The sequence below is a fragment of the Calidris pugnax genome, unplaced genomic scaffold (genome assembly GCF_001431845.1).
Source record: "Calidris pugnax isolate Ruff unplaced genomic scaffold, ASM143184v1 scaffold171, whole genome shotgun sequence".
Taxonomy (NCBI): Eukaryota; Metazoa; Chordata; class Aves; order Charadriiformes; family Scolopacidae; genus Calidris; species Calidris pugnax.
Window position 1 is genome coordinate 8941405 of NW_015091064.1, and position 17334 is coordinate 8958738.

General features: G+C 42.2%; 2 protein-coding genes across 2 annotated transcripts; both read right to left on the minus strand.

Moving 5' to 3' along the window:
- Window positions 1-1456: 1456 nt before the first annotated feature.
- On the minus strand, window positions 1457-6566 carry RDH14 (retinol dehydrogenase 14 (all-trans/9-cis/11-cis)). Its single transcript, XM_014956838.1, has 2 exons — window positions 6182-6566; window positions 1457-2992 (listed from the first exon to the last, which is right to left on the minus strand). Exons 1-2 carry the CDS (start codon window positions 6551-6553, stop codon window positions 2375-2377), a joined length of 990 nt encoding a protein of 329 aa, XP_014812324.1. The 5' UTR covers window positions 6554-6566; the 3' UTR covers window positions 1457-2374.
- Window positions 6567-11356: 4790 nt separating this feature from the next.
- On the minus strand, window positions 11357-17252 carry LOC106896691 (cytosolic 5'-nucleotidase 1B-like). Its single transcript, XM_014956839.1, has 5 exons — window positions 14580-17252; window positions 14345-14474; window positions 13695-13817; window positions 12890-13074; window positions 11357-12268 (listed from the first exon to the last, which is right to left on the minus strand). The coding sequence occupies exons 2-5, from the start codon at window positions 14400-14402 to the stop codon at window positions 11930-11932; spliced, it is 705 nt and encodes a 234-aa protein (XP_014812325.1). The 5' UTR covers window positions 14403-14474; window positions 14580-17252; the 3' UTR covers window positions 11357-11929.
- Between the last annotated feature and the right edge of the window lie 82 nt (window positions 17253-17334).

Consider the following 17334-nt stretch of genomic DNA (forward strand, 5'->3'; position numbering starts at 1 on the left):
TAGATCTATGAGGTCTCCAGTTCCTAGATGCTACTAAGGTATCACATAAACGAACATTAATAGCAGTCTCAAGAAAGTAATCAAAGCTTACTGGTCCAAAAACGTTAAATTACATTCAACCTCAAAAGTGACAAGTTTTACTTATTTCAGATGTTGAAAAAAGCTTACCTTTTGGTAAGTTCTTAACAATCCATCCTTTCAAATTGCTTTCAGGCAATATTCATTCATTAATATTCCATTGAGGGTATCGTGATCACTGTCCTACTCTGAAACAAGGGCTGTAATCTAGGTATGACTGAAGGAACGCAATCCCTTTCTGACAATGGCTTTCACTTCCACAATGTTTCAAAAGAAACACCTGATAGATATATGGAGCATTCCATGTTACGCTGCCATACTACACGGCTGGTACTTCCTATTCCACATCTCTTATTCCAGTACAAATCCACCTTTGCTGTTTCAAAGGCAAGAGCACAGCCTCTGGTGGTCACACAGTCTGAAAAATTATATATTTTTTCACTCTTCAGTTTCAGGGCAGTTCTTTACTACAGTATTTTCCAGACTAGCCATCTACACGTATCAGAGGTATACACATCTTGCAGCAGTGAAACAATACAGTAGCGTTCCATTTAGTGGAGCTACAGTAGTATTGAAAACACAAAGCTGAGTTTGGTTTGAACTTCTTTACATAGTTCACATTAATGAACTTTTCATTCTTTAGCCAGCTGTTTAAAGGTGCCGCGTGCAGCTGTTTACAAGTATTAAGATTGAAAATGTGAAACGCAACACTTGAAGATCAAAGCAGAATCTTCTCCAAGCATGTTCAACATGCTCAACGTGTTACAAGACCTTCAGAAACTGTTCCGTTTTGTAGCTTGCCGTGTTATTTTCTGGAATGCCCCCTTCCCCCCACATCACTCACCCACAGCACAGTCCTGCTGGTGAAGGGCAAGGATAGATCAGGTCCACTCCACTGTGTAGAAGTTAAAATATCCTGAGAGTCTGAGTAAATGACCAGAGAAAGAATCTCAAAAATTTGGTTGGTTGCTACCTTAAGAGCAGAACCGATATGTATTTTTAAGTAGGTAACAAGGATCAACTGAATACATCATTATTGTTGCTCCTTCCAGTAATATTTATTAAGATAGCTTTCAAATCAGTCTTCCATATTTATTCTATGTATCTTGACATAACTGCTAATCATTTTATTCATGTAGAGAAAACCAAATGTCAGTGTGAACCCCTAAGATATATGAATTAAAAAAGAATATATCAGTACAGCTTCACCTAATACCCATGCATTTTATTTGGAGCCCATTTTATTTCTACCAACCCTACCTGACAGGCTCCCTAAATCAATAGAGGTGAATCTTCTGCTTTGCAACAAGGCCACTGTATCAAGACTGCTGGTTTCTGATATCTCTTCCACACTGAAAGAATGAAGGCCAAGTCTTTTTTTTTAAAAGATTTTTATTAAAGAATATTCAGTAAGCTGCATTAGCCAGACTTAGCTAATCCTATTACTTAGTTAAAGTGCCATCAGTCAAGCCAAACACATACTGAAAAGCATATTCTCTTCAGTCTAATCTGGGTGAGGTCTTGTGAACTTTGTCTGCACACAATTCCTGACATGCAAAGCCCTACCAAAATCATAATACATCTGTCAACCACATTTTTAATGAAACCCAAGGTGTCTGCATATCAAGAAATAGCAAGTTCAGTACACATGAAAATAAAAATACAGCTTGCACAACCAAGTGTATTTACTCACTGAATAGCAGCAACACCACTCGAAAACGTTGACTTTGTGCTTCACAGCTAGACTGTAAACGGCTCAAAGCTTTGTTCACTGAACCATGGGGCTGACAAGTCTCTGAACAGCACTCAGAGGCCTCAATGGTTACAGTGTAAGGTATCAGTAAAACTGCTCATTCCACTTTTCATTGTGATGACTCAAAAAAAAAATCACAATCCTATAATTATTATTATTAGGATCTATTTTCAAAACCTTTTTACAGGACAAGTGTTTCACCATCAGTACCCTGCATTGTTCATCCCAACTACAAGTAGTGGAACATGACAAATATGCATATATATTGCAAAACACAGTTTTGTTTAATTTTTATTTTTTAAACATGAGTTTCCAAGCAGATTTAACCAGAAATTATATTCACACCCTCAAACTTTATTTCAGGCTTTTCTTAATCTTTATTAAATAAAGACTGTCCTTTATTTCAAAATAGAGTTCCAGCATAAATCACTCCTCTATTTAATACTTATCGAGCAAAGTAATCTGTATTCCCACAGCATTTAAAGTGTCGCAAATACGTATTGCATAGTCATCTGCATTCTCCTAGCAGATACCCCCTGGCACTTATTTCAATAAGCCAACCATCACTTCACTGATGTCCCACAACTTTCTTGCAACCAAGTCATCCATGGCTTTGGGCAGAAGTTCTTCCTCTTTGCAGTCCCCAAAATATTTTCCTGACACGCCTTCGACATCAGGAGAAGAGGCCAAATAAATAGAAGTTTGGGCCCCTTCCAGAGGCGTTTTGAAGAAAGCCCATGACACCAAGTTGAATAGGGGTTTGGCCAGCAAAGGAATATTCACATATCTCCCCAGATTTGTTCTGACAATCCCAGGGTGAAGTGAATTGACGGTGACTCCTGTCCCTTCCAACCGACGGGCTAGCTCCCTTGCAAATAATATGTTAGCCAGTTTACTCCGACTGTAACAAAAGCTTTTATTGTAACTTATTTCACTGTTCAAGTCTTCAAAGTTGATCTCTCCGTATTTGTAAAGCTTTGAGGACACTACAACAATCCTGCTCGGAGCAGAATTTTTGAGGAGGCCCAGAAGAAGGTTGGTGAGCAAGAAGTGACCCAAGTGGTTTACACCAAACTGCATCTCAAACCCATCCTCTGTCTTCATGTACGGACACTGGAATACCCCTGCATTATTTATCAGAACATCCAGCCTTGGCTCTTCCTTTAAGTAGGAAAGAAAAAAATCAATTCAGTTTTGGAATTCTCATGCAAAACATACTAATATGCTTAATATTTCTCATTGGCCATTGCTAGAAATAATTTCATTTCTAGTTTTCTGAATTGTAACTTCCTGATACTCTCTTAAAGCATTGCTTAATTAAAAAACCCTTAAGGTGAACTACCACTAAACTTGACCCCAATAGGATGCATAGACACAACAGTAGCCCTGTATCTCCTTTGAATGAGGAACCATTACACTGTAGACCCACTGAGGTGACATGATGAAAAAACTTTGCAAAGCAATGTTCTCATTATTTTAAACACTACCTTTTTTTTTTTTTTTTAATCACTACCCGTCGTGCTGTGGAGCAGAACTCATCATAGAAAAGTAACATTCATGTTTCATACAATTTCAGTCTAATAGGTCTGCTCAAGAACTAAGGTGTGCCTATAGGCCTGAGGCTTGAAATATTTATGACGTGCTCAGCACACGCTGTTTGAGGGATCAGTGTTCTGGTTCAGGTCAGTAGAAGACAAACACTCAAGGGGGTACATTGTACTCTAAAGAATCAGGAAACGTAAGTAATTAACAGAGAGGGTACTATGAATAATTTAAAAACACATATAATACAGCATGTACTTCATGCTTCAGCATCTACTAAAAAATTAAGAGCTCAGCAATTTAACCAAAACAGTAACTTCTTCAAAACATACAAATTGAAGTAAACTGCCTCAATAGGCTCCAAATTCAACACTTTCACCCACCTCTGACAAAAGACTGTGGAAGTATCACAGGAAATTTATGCTTGCATAAGTCAGAAGCAAATGAATGCACTTTGTAGAAAGAGCAGCATGAGTTTTCTTTGCTGCTAATTCCTAAAACCCAATGTAGGTACTGGAAGGCAAGATGAGCTCATTTTGGGCCATTCTGATGATAAAAATAGAGAATCTCAAAATGAATTTTGTACTATTTGCCTTTTATTTGACTGCCATTAGCAGCAATAATACAAAAAGAGCAAAACTCAAATCTGCACTTTGCGTTTAGTTAATGGTGCTGCCATCCGATCAGACAAAACATCAAGTACTTCAACCTCAGACTGATTTCCGTGGGACTTGAGGTTGCTCGGTGTTTCGTGTAATTGGGTCCCTAAGGCACGATCCAAAGAGCATCAAACTCACTTCTCTTCACCCAAAGGGACATAATGGTTACTGTTACTAAACCAGGACAGGACTGAAGAAGTACCAGCTGCAGATCTGCTGACTGAAGTGATACTTCTTTCTTCTTTAGAGAAAAACACTGCTTTAGAAACTTTCTGTAACATCTGACTGGAGGATTTATTTTGCAAGACTAAACACTTCAAGAAGCAAGAGCTCCACATGTTCTATTTTCTGAGACTCCTACATTTAATAATCTGAAGTAACGTGATCAATGTCAAGCAGGCAGCTACCATGACCAAGGGCAACACAGTGCACAAAACACTGCTTTGACGGGAAATGCTATTCCTTGTAGATTCTGAGCTCACTTCCATTTTCTCCATTTTTCCAAAGTCTTTTATCTCAAAGTCTTTTATTTTTTGCAATAAGGCTAAGGAGTGAAAAATGTAATCTCTTGCAGCTGTGCAGAGGAAAGCTCCCACAAATTAAGTTAGGCAGTGGGAGTTTATTGTTTCCCCATCCAGCCAGTATTTTTCATCATCTCAAAAAAAACCCAAAAAACCAAAAACCACAAAAAACCCCAAACAAACCAACCCACCAAAACCCTGAATAAACAGCTCCAGAAAGGAGTCACAGGTTAGAGAAGATAAATAACATGAACATGGGTGGAACAGCTCTTGAAAGTATTTATTGAACTCACATCCCTTGTCATTCACCTCCTTTTGGAATTATTTTGAAAATGAAAATTAAAATGCAAGTGTCAGCAGCACTCTGCAGATAGACGCACGTTCTTTTTCTTCACCCATTTCTCACTTAAAGTCACTTGTACTGGCTTTACCAATATGGAGATGCTAACAAATTCACATTTTTTTATATTTTTTACTATAAAAAAGAGAATTCTTAGAAGTCTGGGGGGGGGTGTGTGTTTATTATGCACGTTTTATATCCTTTTGCACATGCATATTTCCCCAGAACACTGAAGCAAGATTAGATCTTGTCACCGGATTCCTATGTATGAATGTATATGACTACAAAGAGCCCCACTAGTGAGCTTAAAACTTGACTTTCCAGACAATTTTTAGAAAATCTATTTGAAAATTAATGCTAAGTCCCTTCCTTTTTATTTTTCCATCTCACAACAGCATCTCAGCATCTTTCAAGTACTTAACAGACACTTCTCTGAGCAGCAGCAGAACTTACTAAGCCTGGCTTCCCATGACTTTGTGTCTCAGGGCTTGAGTAGCTCGATGGGGTGAGATGAGCATCCCAAATGACAACTTTCATGGGAATAGAGTATGTTCCCACCTTTCATGGTGCCTCCCTCTGCTCCCTGGTGTATAATAATACTAATGAACTCACCTAGTGGCATTTCTGTCAGATGAATCAACTGGATCTTCCTGTTCTCCTTAAACTCAGGTTTTCAGGAGGAAATCTGCAGTAAGCTTATATATTCAAAAATGTTTTTTCTACTAAACTCAGCTAGCACTGGCCAAGAGATGGGAGGGGGTCTGAGGAGGTGGCAGAAGGATGGTTGGGCCTGTGACCAGTGAGTGCACTTGTGAACTTTAATTTCCCTGGGGATAAAGCTGACCTGTAACACCAATTTAAAGCAATAAAGGCAGGTCAAGGCAGAGTTAATTAAGAGTGAAAAGAAGATAAAACATTTTATCGTATACAGAAGTAAGTCCTTTCTTTTTGTAACAGCAAAGGATTAGAATAGTTTGGACTAAACCAGACCAAACTAGTATGAACTTTATAATTCCAGGAGCTAATTTACTGACACCCTCCTCCTTCCCCACCCCGGGGTGAGCTCAGCAGCACCCCGTACCCCCAGGCCGGGCTGCGGGCAGCAGGAATAAGCCCTGTAAACGGGGATCCCCGAGGACCCCCCGCTGCCACCACCGGCCCCGTGTTCTGTCCCAGGGAGGGAGCCCGGTTCCCCCTGGCAGGCCAATGCCGCCCCGCACCACTCGGTAGGCCCGGCAAGGCCCGACGGGCCCGGGCGCCCCGCAGCACCCCCTCCCCCCGGCCGTACCTGGAGGACGCGGTGGCAGAAGGCGCGGACGGAGCGGAGCGAGGCCAGGTCCAGCTCACGGACCACCAGCTCGCCGCCGCCCTCCTCCGCCTCGCCCCGCTCGCCCAGCTCGGCCCGGATCTCCCGGGCCGCCCTCTCGGCCCGCGCCCGGTCGCGGCAGCCCATGATAACGCGGGCCTGCATCCGCAGCAGCTCGGCCGCCGCCGCCCGGCCCAGCCCGCTGTTGGCCCCCGTGATGATCACCGTCTTGCCCCGCATGGAGGCCCCGGCCCCGGCCCCGGCCACGGCGGCCCGGGCCGCGCCCCGCAACCAGCGCCAGGCAGCCAGGAGGAGCCCACCGCCCAGCGCCAGCGCCGTGGCCGTCGCCGCCATGCCGCCGGGCCGAGCGACGCTCCGCCCGAAGTGGCCGCCCCCGCCTGGCCGCCCGCCGGCCGGCCCGCACGCGGGGTGCGTTAGGATTGGCCGGGAGCGGCGCGGGGCATTGTGGGGAGTGTAGTCCGGCGCCGCACAGGGGAGGCCGGCCCCAAGAGGTGTTTAGTCATAGAATCACGGAACCGTAGAACGGTTCGGGTTGGTAGGGACCTTAAAGATCGTCGAGTTCCAACCCCCTGCCCTGGGCAGGGACACCTCACACTAGAGCAGGTTGCTCAAAGCCCCATCCAGCCTGGCCTTGAACACTTCCAGGGATGGGGCACCCACAGCTTCACTGGGCAACCTGTTCTAGTGCCTCACCACCCTCACAGCTAGTATCTAACCTAAATATCCCCTCTTTCAGTTTAAAACTGTTCCCCCTTGTACTATCCTTCCATTCCCTGATAAAGAGTCCCTCCCCATCCACCCTGTAGGACCCCTTTAAGTATTGGAAGGCTGCAACAAGGTCTCCCTGGAGCCTTCTCCAGGCCATCCTCATAGCAGGTGCTCCAGCCCTCTGATCATCCCCGTGGCCCTCTGCTGGATCCTACCTAATGAGTCTGCAGTCTAATTAAAACATCCAATGGACTATCCTTCCATTCCCTGATAAAGAGTCCCTCCCCATCCACCCTGTAGGACCCCTTTAAGTATTGGAAGGCTGCAACAAGGTCTCCCTGGAGCCTTCTCCAGGCCATCCTCATAGCAGGTGCTCCAGCCCTCTGATCATCCCCGTGGCCCTCTGCTGGATCCTACCTAATGAGTCTGCAGTCTAATTAAAACATCCAATGGCAACCCTGGCAGTGGATGAAGCGAACTGGCACAGAACAGCCTTTTAAACCCTGACACATCCAAGCTGGTTCTTGGTTTTCGTCCCATGCTGACTCCTGAGACATGGGTGGGTATTGTCTGGGAGAGAGCTAGCTGGCCTGGGCCAAAAACATACTGTGGACTGTCCTAACAATTTTAGAATTAAAAGACAATGATAATAATTTAATGCCATAGAGATGGTCCAGTTCTAGGGCCCAAGAGCATTACCTGGTAGCATTTAGTTTGCTAGCAGAGATTTTACAAAATGCTGTATTAACATTTATCAGTCTCAGAGGTGACTCTGTCACAGGGAAAACAGACATTAAGGGCACCTATAATATTTCATTACCAGGATTAGGGGCCAGCACGTAGGTGAGCAGAGTCCAGGGCGACAACAGTCTGCTGGGGAGACCAGAAACAAGCTTGGCTGATAATGAGCATGTCTGTCTTGAGTCAAGACCTAGCATGTTTGAGGAAATGAGCAAGAAACCCAAGAGGAAACCCATGAACCTTTCGTCAGGCCTCTCGTGGTTGGTCTGGATGTGATAACCCTTTGCAATAGTAACCTCCTCTTAACTGTCACATGTTGATACTACCCACAGTCTGTTTACATTGCTGCAGTCTGTTCTGAGGCTGACTTCAGCTCATGTTATAGCTGAAGAAATGTATCAGACTTCTCTGGAAGTATCCTTACCACCTCTCCTCTATCTGTCATACTTCTCAGGCAGTTTAAGAACTGTATAGGTACCACTTCTGAACACATTGGATTTGCTGAGAGACCTCTTCTGTCTTTGTCTTCACCACAGAAAAGTCTTTCTCTCTTCGTTGTTGGGTCTTCACTCCATTGTGAGACTCATAGCTACACCAGAGGGTGGCAAGATATCTGTCTCCTTGTGACAGAGATGGCTTTTGGCATCCTTAACCAGATATAAGAGCCATAACCAGTTTGAGGTGTTCTTCCATATACTCTGATCATATCTTTGGGAAGTATTGGAGCTATGCCTAGCTCTGCTGCCTAATGACTCTGCAGCCAAGGACCGTGAGAAAGGGGCAGAGAAGCCCATGGGGGTGTACCTCAGGATACTTCTCCGTAGGAGCCCTCTGAATCCTGAGAACAGGATCACAGCCCAGGAACACCAAAGGACAGGTTGGAACACCTGTGATGATGACCACCTTCAAATCTTCATCTGAACTATTTTGTTTCCTCCACATGGTTGTTTCCCTATGCATGACATGCTTGCCTGGAAACTGAAGGATGTCCTGGAGGTGCAAAGGAACTGAGGAACATGGGTTCGTCATGTCTTGGTAGACAGTGAGAGGTATCCAATGCACTCTGAGGATAAGTTCTCCTGTAAAAAAAATAAAATAAGCAATAGTCAAGTTACCATCAGGATCTTATTTCCATTATTTTTGTCCATGCAGATTGGTAGCAGTAGGAGTCATTCCCATTTGTCTTACCTGGACGCTTCCCTGGGATGTGGTGCACAAACCTGGAAGCTAAGGCAACAAGGACTGGCTTTTCCTGACAAGGCTCTCGTTTCAGCACAAAATTCAATCTGTGTTATCATTAATTCTCTTCCAGGCTTTGGCTGGGATGACAGTTTCTTTTTCATGAGTCTCTCTTCCAGTGTTATCAACAGGCTGATGGACAGGACAGTCCAGAACCATAGGACTCTTCTCTATTCCCCTTATAGAAAAATGTTATCTGTTCTTGTAACTGTGGCTGGTTTAGGATTATGAGGTGCTAGAGCGTAAATTCACAGTATCCTCATGAGAAGCAAGGGGGGGGTTGGTTTTGTTTGTTATTTGCTTGTTGGTTTTGTTTTGTGGACTGGAATGCTATTAAGAGACAATTCTGGCCTATGTCTACAAAAATAGAAACCCTTTCCCTCAGCTCCCATCCCATTTCAGAGAATTTTCTTGAAAATTATTATTTTGGTCTGCTAGCCAATCTGTGCCTTGGAGCAGAAAACAATAATTATAATATGCAGAGACTACTTGGCAAGCCCGAGTCTCCCCAAACATCCAGATTAGTTTGGAAGGGCACTTGCTTGAACAAATGAGGCTCCACGCACCCAATGTGCTGCCAGATGGATATGTGGAGAAGCAGCCATCAAACCTGGGACAGTTGCCTCACAATTAAAAGGCAGTATATAATCTGAAGAAACATCTAAGGGTGTTTTGCTCAACTGATTTAAGAGAAGTGATTGTGGATCTTAAGTTCTGAAATGTAATGTTGATTTGAATTCTGTAAGAAACCCACTGTGTAAATTTAGTTTGTGAACTCTATTTCTCTTCACCCATGCCTTAGTGCTGCTGTCGGGAATGACACTGCAAAAGGTCTGTCGCTCTGGGTACAGATATAAAAAAGATGTAAGAACTGGAAGCTTCTAACTATATCCTGGCCAGCAGGTTTCATTTTTGCTGTAGGATAGATGGTTGATTGGAAATAAATGTAAACATAATAGAGCAGATGACTCAGTTTCCAATTTGTTCACTGATTTACATGCTTACCCTGTCAGGCATGAGAAATTCACCTTCAGAGTCCCACAGGGATCAAGGATCCCATTAGCCCTTTTCACTATCAAACTTGAATTACTCGGTTCAACGAGAGGCAGGTGCCAGAAATCCTTGCACAGTGTACATCCTTCCTGTTTTTCTCCACCCAACGTCTATAGCTCTAACAGCACATGGACCAAAAATGTCTGCTCCATGTTCTGCTTCAAGGCAGGACCGACTGGTGTTCCTGAAATGTGCTTTTGTGGTGAAGGTACACACGCAATTTATACTCCACAGCCAAAGAATATTTTTGGATTCCTTGCCGATTATGAGCTCCCACATAAAAACATCTGCTAATAACATTTTTTATAATCTCTGTTTGGCGAGGTAGCTCGATCCCATCCTGGCAGACAATGACCAGGCCTCAGTTATTCATGTCTTCCTCACCTCCTGGCTGGGCTAGGGAATGTGATACGTTTTGGGCACAAAGCCTTTAGCGCTTACGAAAGTCCAAGTACACCACAACTCTGCAGTGCATCCCATCAACAACACATGCTGGTGTGAACACATAAAAACCTTTCTAAGGGCCTGTATTCGAATTTCATGAAGGATTAAGGTTTTTGCTTTTGTTTTCAAAGAACCTTGTGGCTTGGACCCAGAACACTTAAAAGATTGCCTGTATTTCTGTGAGGGAAACCACAATTAATTCAACGAAGCTTTCTGCAATAACAGGACAGTTCATCTGGACAGAAGAGACAAAACTTTCTCAGAGGCTAACGTGAGATTCTGGAGTGAATTCCCCCAGGAACCACAGATCATCACGAGCCTTCACCAACTTCTACTCCCACGGCAAAGCACATTCTTTTGGTTTTGTCTCCTCTGGTACAAATACATAGCAACACTAAAAATAAAACAGGACACTTGTTCCACTAGGGAGAGAAAGAGAACAAACACCACCTGACAGATGTTAGTTGTGTCTTTTGGAAGGCACTCGGACACATGGATGACACTGAGATACAGGAACTGAGCATAAAAGAGGTAGAATAGACCTACGGTGTAAATTTACATGAATTAATGTTGCAACAGGCACCTCTCCCCTGGAAACTCATGCGAGGTTGCCAAACTGAGTTCATGCAGATCCCAGAACAGCTGTAAACCCTAAGAGAACCCAGTCAAGAAACAAGGAGTTCTGTCATCAGCATTATTTAGAGTAGATTCTCTGCTGTTACAAAGGTATGTTCTAAAGCTTCAGTCTTTGTCCCAGTCAAGATACTCATGCCACCTCTGACTTCCACCCAGCTGTATGAAATCTGTTAGGACTTAAGTGTATTTCAGACTTCTAACTCCCTCTCAAATTTGGCTGAAAGTGGTCGCTTCTGGTTCTAAACATCAAAGGAGGTGATTACACAAACTGCAAAGGACATTTTGCTAAAACCTCTACATAGAAAAATGACAATGTTCTGTAAAGCCAGCTTTATTAGAATAGGAAAACAATATAGAAAAATAAAGGGTTCCTGTAAACACAAGATCAAATAAGCTAACGTTTCACTGGAAGCTAAAACCTTGTGACAACAAACCTACTGAACTTAACAAGCAAACCACCAAGAGGTTAACACTTATATGTAAACTGTGCTTTCGGTAATTTCAGAAATAACTGTCAAGGACTAGCATTGCAGCATGATTTTTGTTATAAATAACCCGTCAACAGTTTTTTAGAGAAAATATAACTGTTCTCTCTGTCTCTCAAAATATGTCTCAAGCCATAAAAACAGTACAAATCTTTTCATAATATCAAACACAGTGTTAGATCCAGATGGGTAAAAAACCTAGACTGCTTAAAAATACTATTAAAATAACTCTATGAAAAACTTACCTATATTAAAAATATTTCCATTAAAGGCTGTACTAGCCAGAAGTTAAATCTTTAAACATAGTGCTTACAATAAACAAATGTAGAGGTTTTCAGACATAACTATTGGTATATTAGAGGCTGGCTGACTTAAGAACCTTATCGTTAGTGGTGCCATCCAGTCATGCAGATTTGTGGTATTTCTGAGCAACGCCGTAGGGCACGTGTGCAGCTATGGTGCCTAATTTCTGTGCTCCTTCGATGTGAAACATCTGGTCATCAAAGAAGATGTGAGGGCGAATTTTCACCAGGATTGGTCCTTTAGGAGCTCCTGCTAGGAAAAGCGCCTCATCGATCTCCAGACCCCAGCTACGAAGAGTCTTCAGCACTCTGGCTCCAGAGCTTGCCGCACTTCTGGCTGTGACCAGGAAGGTCCTTATAGGACAATTTAATCGTTCGTTTTTTGCATAGAACTTCTTCTGGAGTTTCCCTAGGTCTTCCAGAAAACCTTTCAAAGGACCCTGAGTATGAAATACCAGAAGCATAGTTAGTGTTTGTCCACAGCTCCCAACACCATTATTTGGCTTTATTCCAGTTTGTTGTCAGTTACAGACAAGATTCCTTCCCTAATGCTATGCTGTTCAGCAAATTCTCTGTGTAATGTGTCTGCCCCCCCACTAGGAATTCACAAATTGGAAAATAGTTTAAACCATAATCCTGCATGGTATGAGCCGTAGGACACTGCTTCTCACTGAAGCTTACAAGATCTCTTATAAACTTATAACTATGGTCTTTAATTTTAATAAAATGTTCATTAAAAACACTTTGCTCTGATAAAAAAAAATACTCAAGGAAATCAGTTGCAGCCTTTTCTTTTTCTAATGATACAATTAAAATAAAACTGTAAATCACTGTCTCACATACGCAGTTCTCTCAGTGAAGTGGGAGATCTGGTGAAAGGACTCCAGTGGTGGGGTCTTTTGTGTCAAATATGCATTTTAAAGATTATCCTTGAAAAAGGAAATAAATAGGGCAGTCGGCTTCCACAAAGAACAATACATACACAGGGGAAACTGAAGAAATACATCAGCAATTAAAATCAACCCAGGTTTTGTAAACTCAGTGATTCAGGAAGTACAAACCTGTGCAAGAGGCTTATTTTCATTTAGCTGTTCATGTTCAAAAAATCTGTCTAATCCTTGCTCTTTAACAATCTGCTCTGATTCGTCAGAAAAGAGAACAGCATCCCCATCGAATGCCACCCTCAGCTGTGTGTCCGAGTAAGCGACGTCTTTGTTGGCAGTGAACATCGTAGCCGACGCGATGCCTGAAAATGGATCAGAGAACCTCGGTTAGTGTGTCCCACAAAGTCATTCATCAAACTGCCAACTCATTTGTGGTAACCTTTCCATACGGTGAGCACAAACAATCACTAAAGCCCATTAGTAATGGATGTTCTTTAACACAAAAAGGATGGAAGCTGTCCCATTGACATAACTTCTTAGACATGCTTCTTTCCACTTCCATGTAAGAATATACAGAACTGGTCCCCAAGGTGCGCAGCAAATGAGACAAAGGTGAAAATTCCAAGGAGACCATTGAAGCCATATAAGTCATATCAAAGATATGACTCTTATCAAAACAGAATTTGAACAGAAATGGGTAGCTGTGTATGGGAATTGATTTCTCATAGCATGGGAGAACACAGAAAGGTACAACAAAGGCAGAGGCTGATTAAATTGTCATTATCGGCAGGCTGAAGGGCCAGAGAGAAAAAAATACAGATAAATAACCTGATTTTATTTAATTAAGTTAAAAACAGTGATGTTTGCACCATATACCAGTTGTGACTTTCTGCATTTGATGAAATGTGCTGTGAAAGACACACAGCACGTTACTTTTTTAACAAGCTTAAGAGAGAGATAACAAAAGAAAGTCAATTCAAACCTGCTTCTATGGCTTCTTGCACTTTTTCAGAGTCTGCCGAGAGGTACAAGTTCGTAAGGTATGCTTTCAGGTAACCAATAGGGCTTTTTCCTCCCGTCATACAGAAACGTTCAATTGTTAAACCTAAAGTAAGAACAGCACAACGAGGTGTGACTCTGCCTTGACGCTACAAACCTGTAAAAGGAAGCCATAAAAAGGTACACCAGCCCACAACCCACTATGAACTTAAAAAAGAAAAGCCTTCTCACTGTAACTCCATCAAGTCAGACAACTTAAACTGACTACAATGTTTGATCCTTGAGAATTTAACACAAAATCCCTCTAAGACAGCAGAATAACTGCTGTGAATGTGTATGTCGAGGGGGCATAAATACCAGAGAACAAAAAGTTTAAGGACTTTTTTTTTTTCTTTTTTTTTTTTTCCTGAAATTATGATTCACACCTGACAAGTTAAACCTAGAGCTTTGGACCAAATTCCATTTAACACTATCTCACTTATGCTGACACCCCAAAATAAATATAATTATCTGAGGAACTGGTGTCAATATCACAGAAGCTGCTTTTACCAAGTTTAGAACCGGAAAAATAGAATGAATTCATTTTATTATGTAACAGCAGGCAGTTCTACAGGTAGTATTTATTTTACTTACCATAGTGATTGATGCTGTTTATGAGTCTCACCCCTACTTGGGCATGGTTATTAGTCATCAGAACAATATCAAATCGTTCTTCATCATCAGGGTACAGCTCAAGGAGCCGGGCATTGACATGCTCCAGCGCCTGCAGGTTAAAAACGTGGAAGTCAACAGACAAGTGGAATGGGCCTCAGTTCTTAATCACTGTGGGTTTAGTGACAGGACTGTCTTGAAGGAAGATGTGAAATACCTGATAGTTTAACTTGCTGAACTTGTTTCATTCCTTTCTGCTCTGCCGCTCCCTGCAACCATTTGACTGGGTTCATTTGAAGGGAAACAAGTCAGTTTCTTTTACAGAGCTACAGAATTTTACTTTATCATGAAAATCCTTTTCCTTGAGACACCACGATCACCCAGAATAAATCAATGCATTGCTGAACATTATCACAATCCCTATTAATCCTTTTTTTTTTTTTTCTCGTCCAATTGAAACTTGGACTTTCCTGTGCACTTGAAAATTGTTCTTGTGGAATCAAGAAGGTGTTAAGGAATTTATACATGCAGCTACTTGTTTGTCATGCACAAATGTGAATTTGGGCCACATACTTATGCAAAGATTTACTGACACGGTTCAGGTGATCAGGTGTCAAAGACTGTCCGTAAGTAATGAGTGCAAAATCACATCCTGTCACACATAATTACCTTGGTGATTTCTAATTGCAGTACTGAATGAGATTTTAATTCATTTGAGATGTCTTTAAAGGTAATGGGCCAACATGTTATATGCACACTTTGGCATTATTATTTCCTTGACCTTTCATCTGCTAATCTCTCTCTATACCTGTCTGTTCTCTCATCTTATTTAGAATCTTATCCCTTTGGAGTAAGACTTGTTTTTTTTTGCTCTAGGTTTATACACAGACCTCTGCTTTGGGATCTTGGACCTTCAATGGAATTCCTTGGGATTATGGCAATAAAGTCAACAATGAATCATGAAATGAATGCAAGAGGGGTTGATTCAGTCAGGCCAGTTGTTAAGAATTAAAACACAGATTTTATAATTAAATTCTGAGAATGTCACTTGAAAAAGCAGGGCTATGTCATGTGGGAAAACTCTTAGTAAAAGCCTGGTATAAGGCTTAAGAAAAAATCTTAGTATGTGTTCATAACCCCTTTCTACCTTTATTCTCTCTGTACTGTCTGCTAATACTCTAGTGCACTAGCAATTTCTTTAAGTATTATAGAATAAGAGGAAGTGGAGAAGGGGATGCCATTTTTTTGTCTAATGCCTGTACATTTTGCAGCCCAAGGAAATCCTGGCCTGTGATTCAGATTCTTAAGAGCTACAAGCATGAGATATAATACTTGTAAGTCAACGTCTTAAAGATTTCAATAAAGGAATACAAGCAAAAATATGTTACTTGTTTTTGCCTTGTCTCCAAGTAGAAAGTATCACCCAACAAACCTGCAGTTCTCTAATGATTCCTGTGACTGAGTAATTTGTGAATCTATTAAAAATATAAAGAATTCAAACTCAAATAGCATATTGGACAGGAGCACAGGTCGAGGTGCATTTAGCTGGGCGTAGCTAACAGCTCTGATTTTCAAAGTATGAGGAGTTAAACAGTCAAATCTTGTTTATATTCAAAGTGAATTTGACACTGAACTCTAATCTTTGACAGCAGGGCTGCTATTGCTAGCTGTTACAGACAGGAAAAGATGCGGTAAATTCACTAGTCAGTGTAGCCTCCCTGGTGTACAAAGTGAATTATTTTATGACAGTGCTTTTATGTTAAAAACACCTTTACTATGCTTGTGCTATAATGCTATTAACATCTGTAGTATTTATAACAGCATGGGTATTGCTATATGTAATTTTCTACTATGTATTTCCAAAAAGTGATCAGCAATCAAAAAATGTTTTAACTTTCTGAGACTAAAATTGAAGCAATGAAAATCTGCTTTTAAAACCTGAAGTGTTCTGCCACAACTCCCCTGCCAGTGAGTATGACTGCTGATTATGATTTAATAAATTTTCTAAAATTGCTGTGGTAGAACTTATGAAACAATTCTCCATGGACATAAGATGGCGTGTTTTCAAATCAGTCTCACTAAAACCTGTGTTCCACAAAACCATACATATTTTTAGGGCTGGGTTGGTGGGTTTTTTTTGGTAATTTCACATGCCTTCCATGCTGGAAGTTATTTCTCTTTTCTTGTGCAATGGATGCAAAATATTCCATTTCACCTCTGCTCAAACCCTGGCTCCCAACTAAGGGGAGCCAACTAATTTCTGTTTCTGGTCCTCAAGAACAATTTCCAGGGTGACAATGACAGTGAGGAAAAATTAAAGCTGACCAAAAAAGAAAAAAAAAGGTTCATTTGTAAAAAAATAATACGAATAATATTGAATCAACACTGTCTTTAGTCATAGTAAGACATAGTAAGTCACTATAAGTGAGACACAAATGGAATGAGGAACTAAGATGTTTTGGTTTGTTTAGGGGGAAGAGGTTGCAACAAACTTAACTTGGGGGCCTATCTTAACTGGAAACAGTCCTAAAAAAGGGAAGGCGCTTTGTGCAGCTTCGTGTCCGGCAGAAGATGCAGGTTGCTGGGATGAGAGGCAGAGATGCTGGGGACACAAACCGGGATGCTGAGGGTGAAACTCTGCTCCTGGTGAGGAGAGCGGGCACGTGACCTCCCGCAGGCGTTCAGCATTAGTGCCGGCGGGAGGGGAGAGGGAAGGAGGGGAGAGGAAGGGAGAGGAGGAGGAGGGAGGAAAGAAGGGGAGAAGAGAGGAGGGGTGGCCGCAAGGATGGGGCGTCGCAGCGCGATGCGGAGAGGATGCTCTGCCCCCCCGGCCGAGGCCAACTCACCGCTGGGGGAACAAATCCCCAAAACGCATCCCCGGGGCAGGATTATCTCCGCCCAAGGAAGCTTCGGGCTCCTCCTTTTCCCCAAATTTGACCGGGCAGCATCCTCCGTGCCCCGCCGCTTCGCCC

What these genes read in the sequence shown, in the direction of transcription:
- RDH14 (XM_014956838.1), bottom strand. Translation starts at nt 6,553, where the DNA reads ATGGCGGCGACGGCCACGGCGCTGGCGCTGGGCGGTGGGCTCCTCCTG. An exon ending in TCTGCCACCGCGTCCTCCAG is followed by an intron (nt 2,993 to 6,181) that starts GTACGGCCGGGG and finishes TCCTACTTAAAG; the next exon opens with GAAGAGCCAAGGCTGGATGT.
- LOC106896691 (XM_014956839.1), bottom strand. Translation starts at nt 14,402, where the DNA reads ATGACTAATAACCATGCCCAAGTAGGGGTGAGACTCATAAACAGCATC. An exon ending in GCAAGAAGCCATAGAAGCAG is followed by an intron (nt 13,075 to 13,694) that starts GTTTGAATTGAC and finishes ATCCATTTTCAG; the next exon opens with GCATCGCGTCGGCTACGATG. An exon ending in AAAATAAGCCTCTTGCACAG is followed by an intron (nt 12,269 to 12,889) that starts GTTTGTACTTCC and finishes TTTCATACTCAG; the next exon opens with GGTCCTTTGAAAGGTTTTCT.